Genomic DNA, 13825 nt, shown 5'->3' with positions numbered 1-13825 from the left:
ACACTGGCTCCCACTGTAGGAGGCAACGTAAAGGAATACACACAATTCTGGAGGAGTTGTGATTGTTAGATTTCCATTGCCATCGCTGCCAAGGCTGCTGAAAGAGTGCAAGCATGTGATGGGAGTTGTGGGGATTTAGGTTTTGTAAGGTATGGGCATGCAAGGACAGTGCAAAGGGCAGAGGACAGGACTGGAGCCAGAGATAAACTTCTCAGAAAATACAGCTTCATCATCCAAATTCTGTTTACCAGAAATCTGTTTCCATTTTCTCTAAGACTTCTACAAAGAAATACACTCAGATATTATGTTTTAAAATATACTCTGACATTATATTTTAAAAGAATATACAACATTCTAGAAGTACATATTTATAAAAATTGAGCATTTTTTGTGTGACCCCTCCTTCTCTAAACCAAAGGTGAGTATATGAGTTTGTAACATTGTTATATGCACAGCTTCTCAGGAGCATGAGAAAACGAGCAGGGTCTTGGCTTTTCTGGCTTAAGTATGAGTGGAAGACTTTGAGTAAACACAAATATTTCTTTTAATCATGAAGTTTAAGGGTATTGATACAATATATCCTTAGGAATATATAACACATTGATTATAGAGTAATTTATTTTGTCTAGATTAATGGAGATATCTTTGTTATTTTCAACCCTGGCATGACTTCAAAATATAAAAATTGGAGAAAATAGTTTAAAATAAAATAAAGCAAATACTTTGAAGTGAAATCATATTTTGCAGTTATCTATTCCATGAGGATCTTAGGTTATTTCAGTCTTCCCTAATAATTAAATTTTAACACCTTTGTGCATCAGGACTGATAAACAGCAATATAAGTATGTTAATCAGCACGTCAAAAGTAATGCAAGAACCTTCTAAAGCACAGAGGGAAACAGTCTTTTAACCCTGGACTTTTTAATGTCCTGAATTATCTTAATATTTTGTCATGGCAAGCAATATCAACATCCATGGTTAGAGGCATTATCTTTAGTTCATATGCATGTAGAAAGAACTTTTCAGACATTAACCCAAACAAACACGTTGAGTGCTCTCTTTCTAAGTCTAAGCCAGGTCTATTGTTATTCAGATGTTTTCTACATTCTAGCAAAACTGTAGAGTTGATAAAATGAGATAAGTGCAATCCTGTTCCTAGTGCAATAACTTATTAGTAGTAGCCTGCATAATAATATTGTGAAAAATATGTAGGTTGCCTGTCTGCAGTCTTCATCTCTATTGGTCAATGTCTAATACTGAATTATGCATTCTAACTGTGTACTTATCAAAACATCGCTTTTGAAAAGACAAATAAATAATCAAAGCCTTTGAAATTTTGTTAAGAGGCAACATAATTAGACAAGCAAAGACAGTTATTTTGTGTTTCAGTGTGAGCATCTTTTGGACATTTTTGCTGAATGGTGTGATATTGTAAGTCAGTTCAAAAAGTGTTCTCAGCTAAAACACTGGCGAAGCCTGTCACAGTGGTTACACCTCCATAGCACATTGCAGAAAAACTAATGTGCCTGAAGAGGTTTGTGTTGGAAAGCGAGCATCTATTATCTGTTTTCCCATCTAATGGCTGCTCTGTCATGAAGATAAATGCACAATGATACCTAGAGAAAGTCTGCGTGTAGCAATAAATATTGTTGATGAAAACTATCATGAAGCAGCTAATAGTTTTAATTATTTGATACATTAATTTATTAGATCTCATTTTTGCCGAGTGCTACATGCCAGCTGTTTGAGTTAACTTATTGATATTCAGATGAAAAGAGTAGGAGAGAAAAGCATTACATCAATTAAAATCCCACTTACAGGAGAGCATATTATCATCCAGTATATCTCAGAATGGAATTATGATATAAGAATCTGCCTGTTGAGTGTCATTTTTTTAATTTTATTCTAGTAATTAAAAATAGAAAATGACAGATAATATTTTTAAAGGCCAAGGTAAAGCACAGGGGATAAAAAACATTTGCAAATCTTTGCCATGTTCCTGATACATGAATATGAAGCTGGTAAAGTTCTGACTGGTGAGATTAGGAGGAGGTTGCATATGACACTTAAGTGGACAAGATTGTGTATTCCTTTTTAAAACTTCATTGCTTATAAGTCTTTTTATAGCTGAGAGTCTCCAAACTCCCTTGGGAACAGTAGTCAACCCTGCTGTTGCATTTATCTAAAAAACAGTGCAATCTAGTAAATAGAAGTGGAATTCACAAGACCTGTGTTTGTTTCATTCTTCTGTTAGCGTAGGCAAATCATTTGACTTTCCTTGGCATCAGCATCTCTTTTGTTCACTGGCAATAACAACTCTTACTCTGAAGAGCATTGAGAGATGTACGGGGCACTGGTTTTATCCCCATTCTAGAGCTAGCTCAACAAAAACACTCTGAAGCATTTCATCCACATTCAAAATAAAAAGCCAATGTAGAGTCAGAAAGATCTCCCGATTCCCAGCACTGCTGCTTTAACAAACAAACAAACAAAAAAATACCCTTCACATTTTGTATGTTTTGTAGGAACTATATAAATGTTTTATCTTCACCTTTGCATTGTAACTAATGTTCACATAAACTCTGAATGTTCATCTCCCGAGAGATTCTACTCCATTTACTTTGCACATTGGTGGTTTGGTCTCCTATGGTGTAGTATTTTCCTGGTATCTTAAATCTCTCTGTTTTGAAAAATGCACACGAGGAATACATAATGACACATAAAGACAAACTTGGCTTTACTTGTGGTCGCTATAACATAGCTGATTATAAGTCACACTTATGTAAGTGTGACTCCCTTTTTTTAGTTACGTACCTATTCCATTTTAATATCTTTGATATTTATGATAGCATAATTTAAGATTGTTGATGTTACTATTACAAATGCTATTTTATGTAGTTTAGAAGGTGATGATAACATACATTTCCAGTAGATTTTGTTACTAAGTTTTCAAAATGCCCCATAAAATTGTCTTTAAGCCAAAGTAGCGAGAAGAGTTTGCAACGTTCAAATTATTTTAGATCACAAATATCTTTAGAATAGCAGTGTTCAAAATTTATCTTGATATGACTAGAACATCTGTGTAATAAATAAATAAATACAACTAAGTCTGCTTTAAAAAGCTAGCCATTACAATACAAAAATTATTAGTTTGAATTCAAAGAATTTTTCTACACTGTTTTCTATACACAGCAAGTATTGTAAAATAAATTTTGCAGAACCAACCTTACTCCATCTGAGTGATGCTAAACTGATTATTAAAAATTTAGCTCTTCCTTAACACCAAAACCAGGACATATGTTATTAAGATACAACAACTATGCTGCTTTGGGCAATAAAAAATTTTAAATAATACATTAGTCTCCTCTTCTTTATCAAACACATCATGGACACTTTTGCTCAAATTGCCATAGAATATGCACACATGCAGAAATGTATCATATATTTGGGGAGCAAAAAATTAGGAGAGAATAATTTTTTTAAAATACTGTCATTAAGTAACATAAGATTACAATTTAATCTTAAAGTTCTCACTCAGCAGTTCTCTGAAATAATTTTAAGTTTTGTCCACTTCAGGATCCAGGGCCATGTATCTGTTTTGAGGAATACCAATACATCCATATTTGTCCTTAGATTAGTACTATTGTGGAATTAATGTCATTATTAATAGAAGCCACCAACACATTCTCACACTCTCTCTCTCCCTTTTCTTAAAAATTTTAGTAAAATAATTATTAGAACAATTCTAATCCCCATAATCATTAGAAAATCTTTTCTGTTGTGACTTTTCTCTGGTTTTGCTGCCAAATAAAGTAATAAGCGTGTGGGACTATTTCATGGGTTTTAAAAGGCTTCAATGCAGCATTCATTTGTAAGAATGGCAGGAAGAGAAACTTTTGACATTGTAAACAAAGAGAAATTGTTTGTGTTCTTTTGCGTCCAAAACATTATTGGAAGTCTAACACCCTAGCAGCTAAGTATGCAGGAACATTCAGCATTTTATATAATTCATAATCTTGTATTTGAATTGCTAAACTTTGCACGCTTCTGCTTTGGTTTGCTCTCCAGGCTTTCTTCTGCCTTTTTGTGCTCTGTAAAAGTGATTCTTGTTGCAGCTCTGTGTAATAGTTTTTGGGAACCTTTTTAGAAAATACTGTTGACATGCATGAAGCTGAAAATGCTGCTGTTCAGGCAAAGCCATTCTGCTGAACTTTTTGATAGCACTGAAGTGCCTGACCATAGGTGTCTAGTGCCACTGCTAAGGAGCAATGGCGGTTGGTGGTTCCGCAAGGAGACAGCAAGCCAGGACCAGAAGGGGACTGGTGGGGGAGAAAGGGGGACAGGGGGGTAGCAGGGCAAGGGCCTCCCCAGCACAGGGTCCATCCTACAACACCCAAGCCAACCAAGCCGAGCTGAGCAGCTCCAATGGTGGTGGCAGGGTCAGTCACCACCTGCAGACCGCCAGGCAAGCCTGTAGTGGTGAGGCAGGTCTGGTGTCACACCAGGAGGTCAAATGTGCAAGGCCAGGATGGGCTGAGGCCACCAGGTCACTCAGGCAAGGACCAAGGCCAGGGCCTGGGTTCAGAGGCAATCCCAAACTAGTGGGCAGAGGGGGCTTTAGTGGAGGCATCAGATGAGGCTTCTCACAGCTCTTGCTGACAGCTGAGGGGTTTCCACAGGAGCCACATTCAGTGTTGCTCAGCTGCACCGGACCAGAGCAGAGGTCGAACACTGTCAGGGAAGCCAAGCGAAGGCCCCTCAGGCAGGAGGGCTGCAGGCAGCCCACAGCAGTCGGAGCTTGCCAGTACATCCCAGGGCCCCAGCACCTGCCTGAAACAGGCAGGCATCCTGCCACCACTCCCGCAAGCCTAAATCTCTCATAGGTCTTAGGACATACTTGCCAGCCCCATGTAAATGTCTGAAATACCCTCTGGCACCTCTAATGGCAGCAGCTGCTTGTATTTAGGGAACTAAATACCACCGTCCAACTGTTCACAGGGCCTTTTGATGACAACTTCATTTTCTGCATCTGAGGAATTTTGTGCTTAGCCAGTTTTTATTGATAGTGGTTGCATCCAAACCCTGACCTTGCTGTTAGCCCCAGACCAAAAAAAAAACCCTGCAGTTTCAATTGCTTCACTTCCTAGTTAAGGAAAGAGAAGACAGATCATGTAAGAATGTTCATTTATCTCCAGGAAGATAGAAATAATGGCACTGCAGCTTACAGCTTTGTAAGTGGAATATGAATGATAGCCGTATGTAGTCCCTTTTGAGCAACTAAAGCTATGATGTAGCTTATTGCTCTCCTGAGATTATCCTAAAATATGAGGGTCATACCAATTCAGTGGTGCTCCTACATAAACAAAGCAATAAAAAGAACGGGGATTTTTTTCCCCCCACTTCGGGAATCACCTTCTTTTGGGGAAGTATAAAATTGGAACCATCAAAATCAGAAAACTGAAAGGTTAGTCAATCATTTCCTGAAACCAGAGAAGATTGCAAGGTATTATCTCAACCATAATTCTTAGATAACTAAATCTGGATTTTTTTTAGCCATTTTAACAAGCAACATTGTGTTGTTTCTGCCAAAGCTACTGTGGCTTCTCCATCAGGCAGGAGTATCAATTCCAAAATTCAGTTCTCGCCCTTGTCCTTGTGACAGATTTGATGTATTTCTTGTCATGATTTTTTATTAATTAAATCCAAGGATTTTAGATTGAGAATAGAGATGGAAAATGAGAAAGCATAGACACAACCTCTGAAATAGAGTCACTTTTACCTCTATTTTTACACCATGGCTAAAATAAAATTTGTTCTGTACAGGATTTTGTAATTTCAGTAGTGAAATGTAATCAACTAAGCTTACCCATGTGGATGCTAGGATAAATGGGTACCTATTTACAGGAGGAAGGAATCACCATCCATTCTGTGGCTGTGCGCTGGGAAGAACTCTGAATAGTAGCTTCATCTTTTTGTAGAAATTCTGAAGAGTTTTCCTGCAATTTGATTAGAACTGGCTTAGCTTTGAAGCGAGAATTGTGCAGAAAGAACAGAAATTACACACAGGCAAACACTCTAAACATTCCACCAGAAATTTTCAGCAAACACAGCACCTCCTCCGCTACCCATCTATTCATTTAGTCCCTGGTAACTTAATAAAACTGGTTTGATAAAAAAAAAAAATAAAAAAATCAAGTGTCATTTCAAATGTGCCTCTAATGGGCATTTCTAAGACAAGTCAAGGTGGAGATGTCTGCCTTCAGAAACTACTCTCACTTGGTCAATGTTTATTTCCTTGTATTGTTGGCAATATAATTAATCACAACATTGTTTCAACTTTGCACAGGAGATCTTTGCATTAATGTTTGTCATTTTATGACCATAATTTTGACACAGTAAGATATGCTTTAGGCTTGTACTTGTCTACGCTGATTTATTTTGTCTTAACTTCAAGTGTGCCTTGGTAGATAAGCACAAACCAGTTTTCTTTTCATGCTATCAGAGCACCTTGTCTTGATTAGACAGTATCCTAAGATAGTTTTACTGATCCTACTACAGCAAATGATGAATTAGTATCACTTCAAAAAACCAAATCACTATGAATATCTCATTTAAAAGAGCAATAGCTGTTTTTCATATCAAGTATGTCTGTGGTTTAAAACCACTGAAAAAGTCTGATCAACACTGACGGGTGTATTTGTGGTAGCAAAACATTTAAAAAACATTTGGCCGTAACTGACAACAATAAATTAAATTCTAATAATACTCTAAGAGTAGATCTAATTGGAAGACAGACAGGGGAGAAATCTAAGTGACAAAACATCCAAGCCAGTTATTACCCACTGGTTATTCAAATGAATAGGATACTTAAGTTATAAAAATTTGAGGTTTTGTCATGTGCTGTGCAACAGTAATTGTAACAACAATAGTTGTAACTTTTCAGAAGAAGCCCAACTACTTACAAGTTTCCCCCGTGTGCTTATATCCTCATTTCTGATATTTACTTTGTATGGCAGAAATCTCATTAGTCAGTGGAGCCCCACATAGAGATCTTTAACACATAACAAGAATATATTGTATTTTTAGGATTGTTTCCAAATAATGGAAATAATTTGTTGCTGCTAACTCTGGCAATTTGAAAATATTTGGATTGTGGTCACATGTTCTGATAGAATCAGAAACAATTGTAAACCTTTTTATTTGAATGAAACTAAGTGGTTTGCATTCCCCAATTCCATTAATGTCTATTTGATAAAGTGTGGGGGAAATATTACTAATGCCTTCATGACTGCAGAGGTTTTCTTGTGCGTGTATGTGTAGATGTCTGTATTCTTATTAGGCATACACACAAGCTTCCTCATTTGTTGCAATTTCTTTTATATTCTGTGACTGTTTTTACCATTTATTGATTAAATGATCACATTTGTAAAGAATAATGCATGTTAATTACAGAATCTTTATAGTATTCATAGGAACTAATTCTGCATTTGACAAGAATCACTATGCTTGGCCTCAATTTACCAACTTTATTTATGTAGTGAGATGAAACCTCCTAATTTTTTCATGGCATTTCAATGTGCTGTTCACAACTCTCTATATATAGACAACCACTGCATATATTGAAGCTACCTATGAACATCATTACTGAAAACGTGGGTTTTGCTATGCTTGGTTTTTTACTCACTTATTATGCCGAGACAGAATATTCTGTTTGCTGTGTGCTGAAAACTTCCTCATAAATGAATTCAAGTAACACTCTTTACTAGATAAGAAGTACCAAGGAAACAGAAGCATTAGAGGAAAAAACAGCCAAGAATAATTTCCTCAGCCACCAGACCTGTATGCTTTCAAAGCTATGAGGTGGAATCCAAGGTCAAAAAATTCTCATGATTTCAGCAGTGCCATTCACAGAAACTACTGACAAACAGTATGGAAAATTCACTGCAGCAGAAGTAGGGTCAAAGCTTGCATCAGTGCTTTAGAATAGACCAAAATGTTGTATAATATATTCAGAGCTGTCAACCCACCAACCTGTCCAGGGACTATAGTACTCATGACCTGGGAGACAAAAAAGGAGAAAAGCGAAGAGGTGGTTTGAAAAAGAGAGAGCGAGCGAGAAGGCTTTCATAAATGATCAACAAAAAGAGCACGCTGAAGAAAAATAGTGATGGGAGAGATCATACAAAACATTGCTTGAAATGAAAGACTTCAGAATTCAAGAAAGGAAGCAAGGACCTCTAATAAAATGTTTGTTCCTGTGCCTTGATCATTAATGGTCTTTATGCTGTTCCCACAAACAATGAACATTTCGTAGTAAATCCAGATTTTGATGCAGAAAGTGAATACCACCTATCCTAGATCAAAAAAAGGCGTCCTTTTGAATACGTTCATTTCTTTATTTTAAGTCTATAGCCTGTCCTTATTCATATTCATGTGGTTGACCCACCTGAATAAGATGCTACTGTAGGCAAGCTGTACAAAAAAATTAAGGTAGCACAAAGGTAGGTACAAAATGTATTTTCTTCCCTCTTGGATGGCCTCCGGGAAAGACAGGAGGCTAAAAGAAATTGTGTTTAAGTCCAATACTGTACTGGGTTTTTGTCTGAGCTGTAGGCAGACCGAAAGCCACGTGCATGTGCTCTGAAGCTGCCCAGACACAGTAACCAGAAAGAACATAAGCCAACAGCACAATGCTGTGCCAGAGGTGGCCCACCAGATCAGAGAGATTTGCATTTGTGTTACTGTGTCTATGTTGCTGCTTCAGAACTAAAATCAGCCACAGGTGTCTATCTGCCTTCTTTCAAGAAGCTGCAAAGGTATTAAAGTTGGGTTTTGGACAGACTTGGAAATCGTCATGTATTATTCAGATTTGAACATTTAAGAGAAAAGTAAACATTCGTCAAACAACTATGCTACTCTCAATACCTTTCATTAAATACCCAATATAAATTCTATGAAAGACTAGCACGTGACTTCACCCTTGAACTCCTTGAGTTGGTTGAAAGACTGGATATTCTCCCCTTGCTTTCCTTTTTATTCCATTTCCAAATGTAATAACATTGGAGTTACAAATCAAGAATATTTTGTGACTTGTGGTAAGGCATCTTTCATCATCATTCATAGAGGTCTTATCCTAAAAAAGAGGCTTCGATATTTCATTAATTATTACTTTGGAAAAGATCTTTACATTTTAATTAAAAAATAATAATGTCTCTTGCTAACTGCAGGGTTTTGTTGGTTTGGAAAGGGGTTGGGGATTGCGCCAATGATAGAAAAGCTTCAAAGAGCTATCTATTTTCACATATGGCTTTTTTCTGTCTCCTTTGTATTGTGTTTTAAGGATCCCACAGCTTAGATTGTAAATTGATGAATTATGAAAATAACATTAAAAAATTTCATTTAAATATTTCACTTCCCGCAGTAGCACAGATCTGGAGACCATGCTCAGAAACATCCCTCAAAAATGCCTGCAAAGCTCTCCGAAGCAAATCAGCCATCTCTGCTTTGTTTCTTAAATAATAAATTTGATGTCCTGTCTTCTAGTTAATGAAGGCCTGCCAGCAAACTCACCACTAGTTCAACCACACAAGTCTTAATAGTCATGTGTGATTACTTCAGAATTAGTTCTTTTACTCGCATCACTTCTCCATGTTTCATTCTTTGATCAGAACTTGATACCTGATGCCTTTCAGATAAATTCCAACTAATTTTTCACTACTATTACTGATGAAGATAAGGCAGAGCTGGTTCAACACCTCTGAGCAGTGGAGGCAGCATTCCACTGCCTGGAGTATAAAAAGGGGCAAGGATATGGAAGACAGGGGAAGGCGGGAGGGGTACAACAGGCAGGAAAGCCAGTATTGCCAGGCTCAGGGCTCCTGCTGCTTGGGGAAACAAAAAGGCCAAGGGCCAGGCACATGCTGGGGCTCCACCAGCCCTGCCTGCACCCACCAGCACCCCCTGCAGCAGCTCTCCTTGGGCTTCAACACAGATCAAGGTCGTGGCCCTTACTGCCTTGCTCAGCAGCTCCCAGGTCACTGCTTTCTTTGAGTAAAGCCTAGAGCCACTTCTGAAATAAAATGTGTTATAACATGTATCCTAGCAAACTGCTTTGTTAACATTAGAAATATTGTTAACTTTCATAACAATTACTATACTTGCCTTGCTTTTGTCTTGGCAGCATGTCGTCTACTTTTGTTTAAGGTATAAATTTTGTTTTAAATTCCAGTGAAAGTACTTTTCTTTATGCTGCTCATATGCTACACCCATTAGCTGTAGCTAATCCAATTCCTAAATTGAATAAACATAATTAGGTAATATTGAAGTTTTAAAAGTAATCCTGACCATATTTTCAGGAAGGTGGAAATGGTATTAGAGTTGGCCAGAATAAAATTAAAACAAAATTGGCAAAAAATAGATAATGGGATTTCATAACATTTTCAGAATTGTTTCATTTAACTTCAGTCACCACAATTGCTATCTACTTGATACATATATATGTGTGTACATGTGTGTGTGCAAGAGAAAGAGATACAAGGAAGAAACTAAGGAAAGGAAAGCTGTGACAATACAGGATTAACAATTCAAGAATTTTCAGGTACATAATAGTTTGCTGAGAACATTAAAATCTACCTTTTTTTACTTTAATGTGTTTCTGTGGGCAAACTTAAAAGCATGCAAGAATAACGAAGGAGAAGCTTTTGATCCATCCTTTCAAGTACATTTTTAAAACTTCTAATGAGAAATAATTGGTGCTGATTTAAGAATCAGCATCCATAACATTGCATCCAGAATTTTGTAGACAGCAATGATCAGAGGCATTTGATAGCACCCTGCATCAGTGTGTCAGACAGAACAGCCAGCACGTAGCAGAACACCACTTCAGCCACCCATCTCCAACAATCTGTAAGTACAGATCAGAATCTGGGCTGATGGCCTCTTAAAACAACAGGCTATAGTTGTCAAAATAAGTTCAAAAATAGGACAGCTATTGGAAAATAAATACTTGGGAAAATTTGGATAATATATTCCGGGCCAAACACAAAGCGAAATATCTCATCTGCTATTTAAGAAGTGGTATCTATTTAATTATTGAATTCCACTCAATTATTCAAGGCAAACAATGGTCAGTATTGATGGGACAGATATTTCACCATTTTCATTGCCTGAACTGTAGGAAGCATCCCAGCAATGAGTAGTCTAGCACAAGCAGATTCTGTATTTGTACCATCAGATAAAGTATTTTGAGTTTGCATATTGATATGGATAAATATATACCATATGAATAATAAAGTCAACTTTAAAGTTTTATAGCCTCAGTTATAAGAGATGTAACTCAAATACTGACTTAAAATACAGGGGGTTTTTTTGGCCTATTATATTTTTCTGGGTTGTTAATCTCATTACATTTATTTGGTGGCGATTTACTGTTCCTTGAATATAATATAAACACTATTTTTGGTACATATAGAAGATTAAAATTCAGACATGGCTGTCATCAATAATATGTGCTGTTTGTTGTACTTTAATATTCAAATTTTGTCATTTGAAACAGGACAACAAAGTTGAATCCATAGTTCTTAGTAAAAACTTTTGATTGCTAAAGGAATCACTGAAAAAAAATCATTTAACTGTTCTCTCTCAATTACATCTGTGAGTTTCTAACACACTGGGTTATTATTTGGTCCATTTGGATGCAGAATATTAGAAAGCAGTTGTCACAGAGAGTCTTTCTAGAGTGAGAAAATTATTTTTCTGAAAGCAAGCCAGGACAGATAAGATTACAAGTAAGGTTGCTGGTGCACAAAATTGTACAGATTTACGGAGAATTGCATCACTTCGGAACTTGGACTGCTTCAATTTTAGTTCTCATAATATTTAGGTTGCTTTTAAAAACAAATAAATTAACATTTTAAAACTCTATTTTTTTTGTAGCAATAAATAGAAATGTTTAAAGTAAAATTAACAGTATTTTCCCTATTATGAATTATTCAGGGTATTTACAGGCTAAGGTATGCATAAACAGCATGTAACTTTGAGTCTGCTTCTAAACCAAATAATCTTTTCCCTAATTGTCTGAGTGAAAATTCGTACTCTTATGTTCTGCCTAGATAGTAGGTGCAGGATCTTTACTAAAATTGCCTTTCCTATGGAAGACAGAGCTGTAATCTAGCACATATTCTACTACTGATATCATCTGGAATAAAACACAGTTTGACACATTTAAGTAGTATGTTCCTCCTATCTCTACATATTTACCTCGTGAAATATTTCAACTGATATTAAGTAATACAAAGTAAAGCTGTCAATTTTTCAAACATGATGATATTATGCAGCTCTAAAACCTTTGCCTGTATTATTTCCTCTTAAGTCTTTTGTCAAATCTGACTTTTGAAGTTATTATATCAGGCTACAATATCTAACTAAAATCTTTTTAAGATGCCAGTTACCCTTGTACCAAAGTAGCAAATCTAATTAAGAAGAAATATTTGGTCTGTAATGGAAATAACAACATTATCTCTTATTTCCATATGTATATACCATATAATCCCCATCAAATAGCATGCTGAATTTCCTGCCTATGCTTGCCTTATCTTTTTTGCGTAATTTTTTCAGATCATTAATACATGCAGTTCTTGATTATAAAACCCTGCCTTCTCATGCAGATCTTTTTACTTCAGCAAAGCCATGTTGCATTTTTAACCACCGTTCATACTTTCCAAAAGTTCTATATACATTGCTGCTTTCAAATAATAACACACCCACCTACAGTTCCAATTTGGTAGTAACTATAAAAATGCAGACACTGGCACAAGGCAGGTATTAATATTCATATTATTTCATTATTGATCATTATTCATATAAATGCATTAATTAATATTATCATAGTCAGTGGTCTGAAGTGAATTATATGGTTCTCCAAGACTACAACCTGGGAAAAAAAAAAAAAAAAAAAAAAAGGATGAGAACACGTCAAATAAAATAAAAAATTCAAACTTGATTAAATACATCCCCCTCTTGACATCTCTCGGGAAGCAGGGGGAGGTAGTGTTTGAATTCTGGGTTTAGTGCAGAGTTTCTCCTGTAGATGTACTTATATTTATTCTGCTTTTCTTTCCCTCCCTCCCCTGCTATCTTGCAGCAAACGTATGTGACAACGAACTACTGCATTGCCAGAACGGAGGAACGTGCATCAACAATGTGCGGTGCCAGTGCCCTCCGGCTTACACTGGCATTTTGTGTGAGAAGTTGAAGTGTGAAAGGGATCCAGGAGGCTGCGGCCAGAACTCCGCCCAGCGGGCAATGTCACACGGGCTTCTGGTACTGCTGACTGCTCTACTGGGAGCCACTGGACTTTGCATATGCTAGACGCCCAGTGGTTGACGGCATCCCATTCAGACTGCTTCAAATGAACGTGCCACATGACAACAAAACAAAATCCAAGCGTTTGCTACTGAAATTTAAAAAGGAAAAAAAAAAGAGAGAGAAGAAATAATGACATACAAACTGAGAAGGCCTAACTGAACTAAGCCATATTAATCAGTTACGGACAGGGCTCTGAGTCAAGACTGGTCACCTCTGACTCGAGGCAAGTTGGCAGCTGCCTGTTCTGTCAAATCAATGCTAGCTGCAAAGCCCACACAGGACTGAAACGGCTTTGACAGCCCCCAGAACGGGAAGAGAATTTAAGAAACATTTGCTACTCCTATATGGTGCGCTACTGTACCTCCGCCCGGTGTGTGGACCGACCAAATAAAGGCATTCTTTGCTGTCAGTGCATTGTGGGTATAAGGAAATCTGTAAAAGCTGCCATATTGGCCTGCTT

General features: G+C 36.9%; 1 protein-coding gene across 1 annotated transcript in view; it reads left to right on the top strand.

The window, feature by feature from the left end:
• Positions 1-13368, top strand: part of NTNG1 (netrin G1) — a 151108-nt gene extending 137740 nt beyond the window's left edge. The window contains exon 7 of the mRNA XM_074152124.1: positions 13142-13368. Within this exon, the coding sequence (XP_074008225.1) occupies positions 13142-13368 (227 nt within the window). The remainder of the gene's footprint in view (positions 1-13141) is intronic.
• Positions 13369-13825: the final 457 nt, after the last annotated feature.

The sequence above is a fragment of the Numenius arquata genome, chromosome 8 (genome assembly GCF_964106895.1).
Source record: "Numenius arquata chromosome 8, bNumArq3.hap1.1, whole genome shotgun sequence".
Classification (NCBI taxonomy): Eukaryota; Metazoa; Chordata; class Aves; order Charadriiformes; family Scolopacidae; genus Numenius; species Numenius arquata.
Note: the sequence above shows the minus strand (reverse complement) of the source record. Positions and strands in the feature narration are given on the sequence as shown.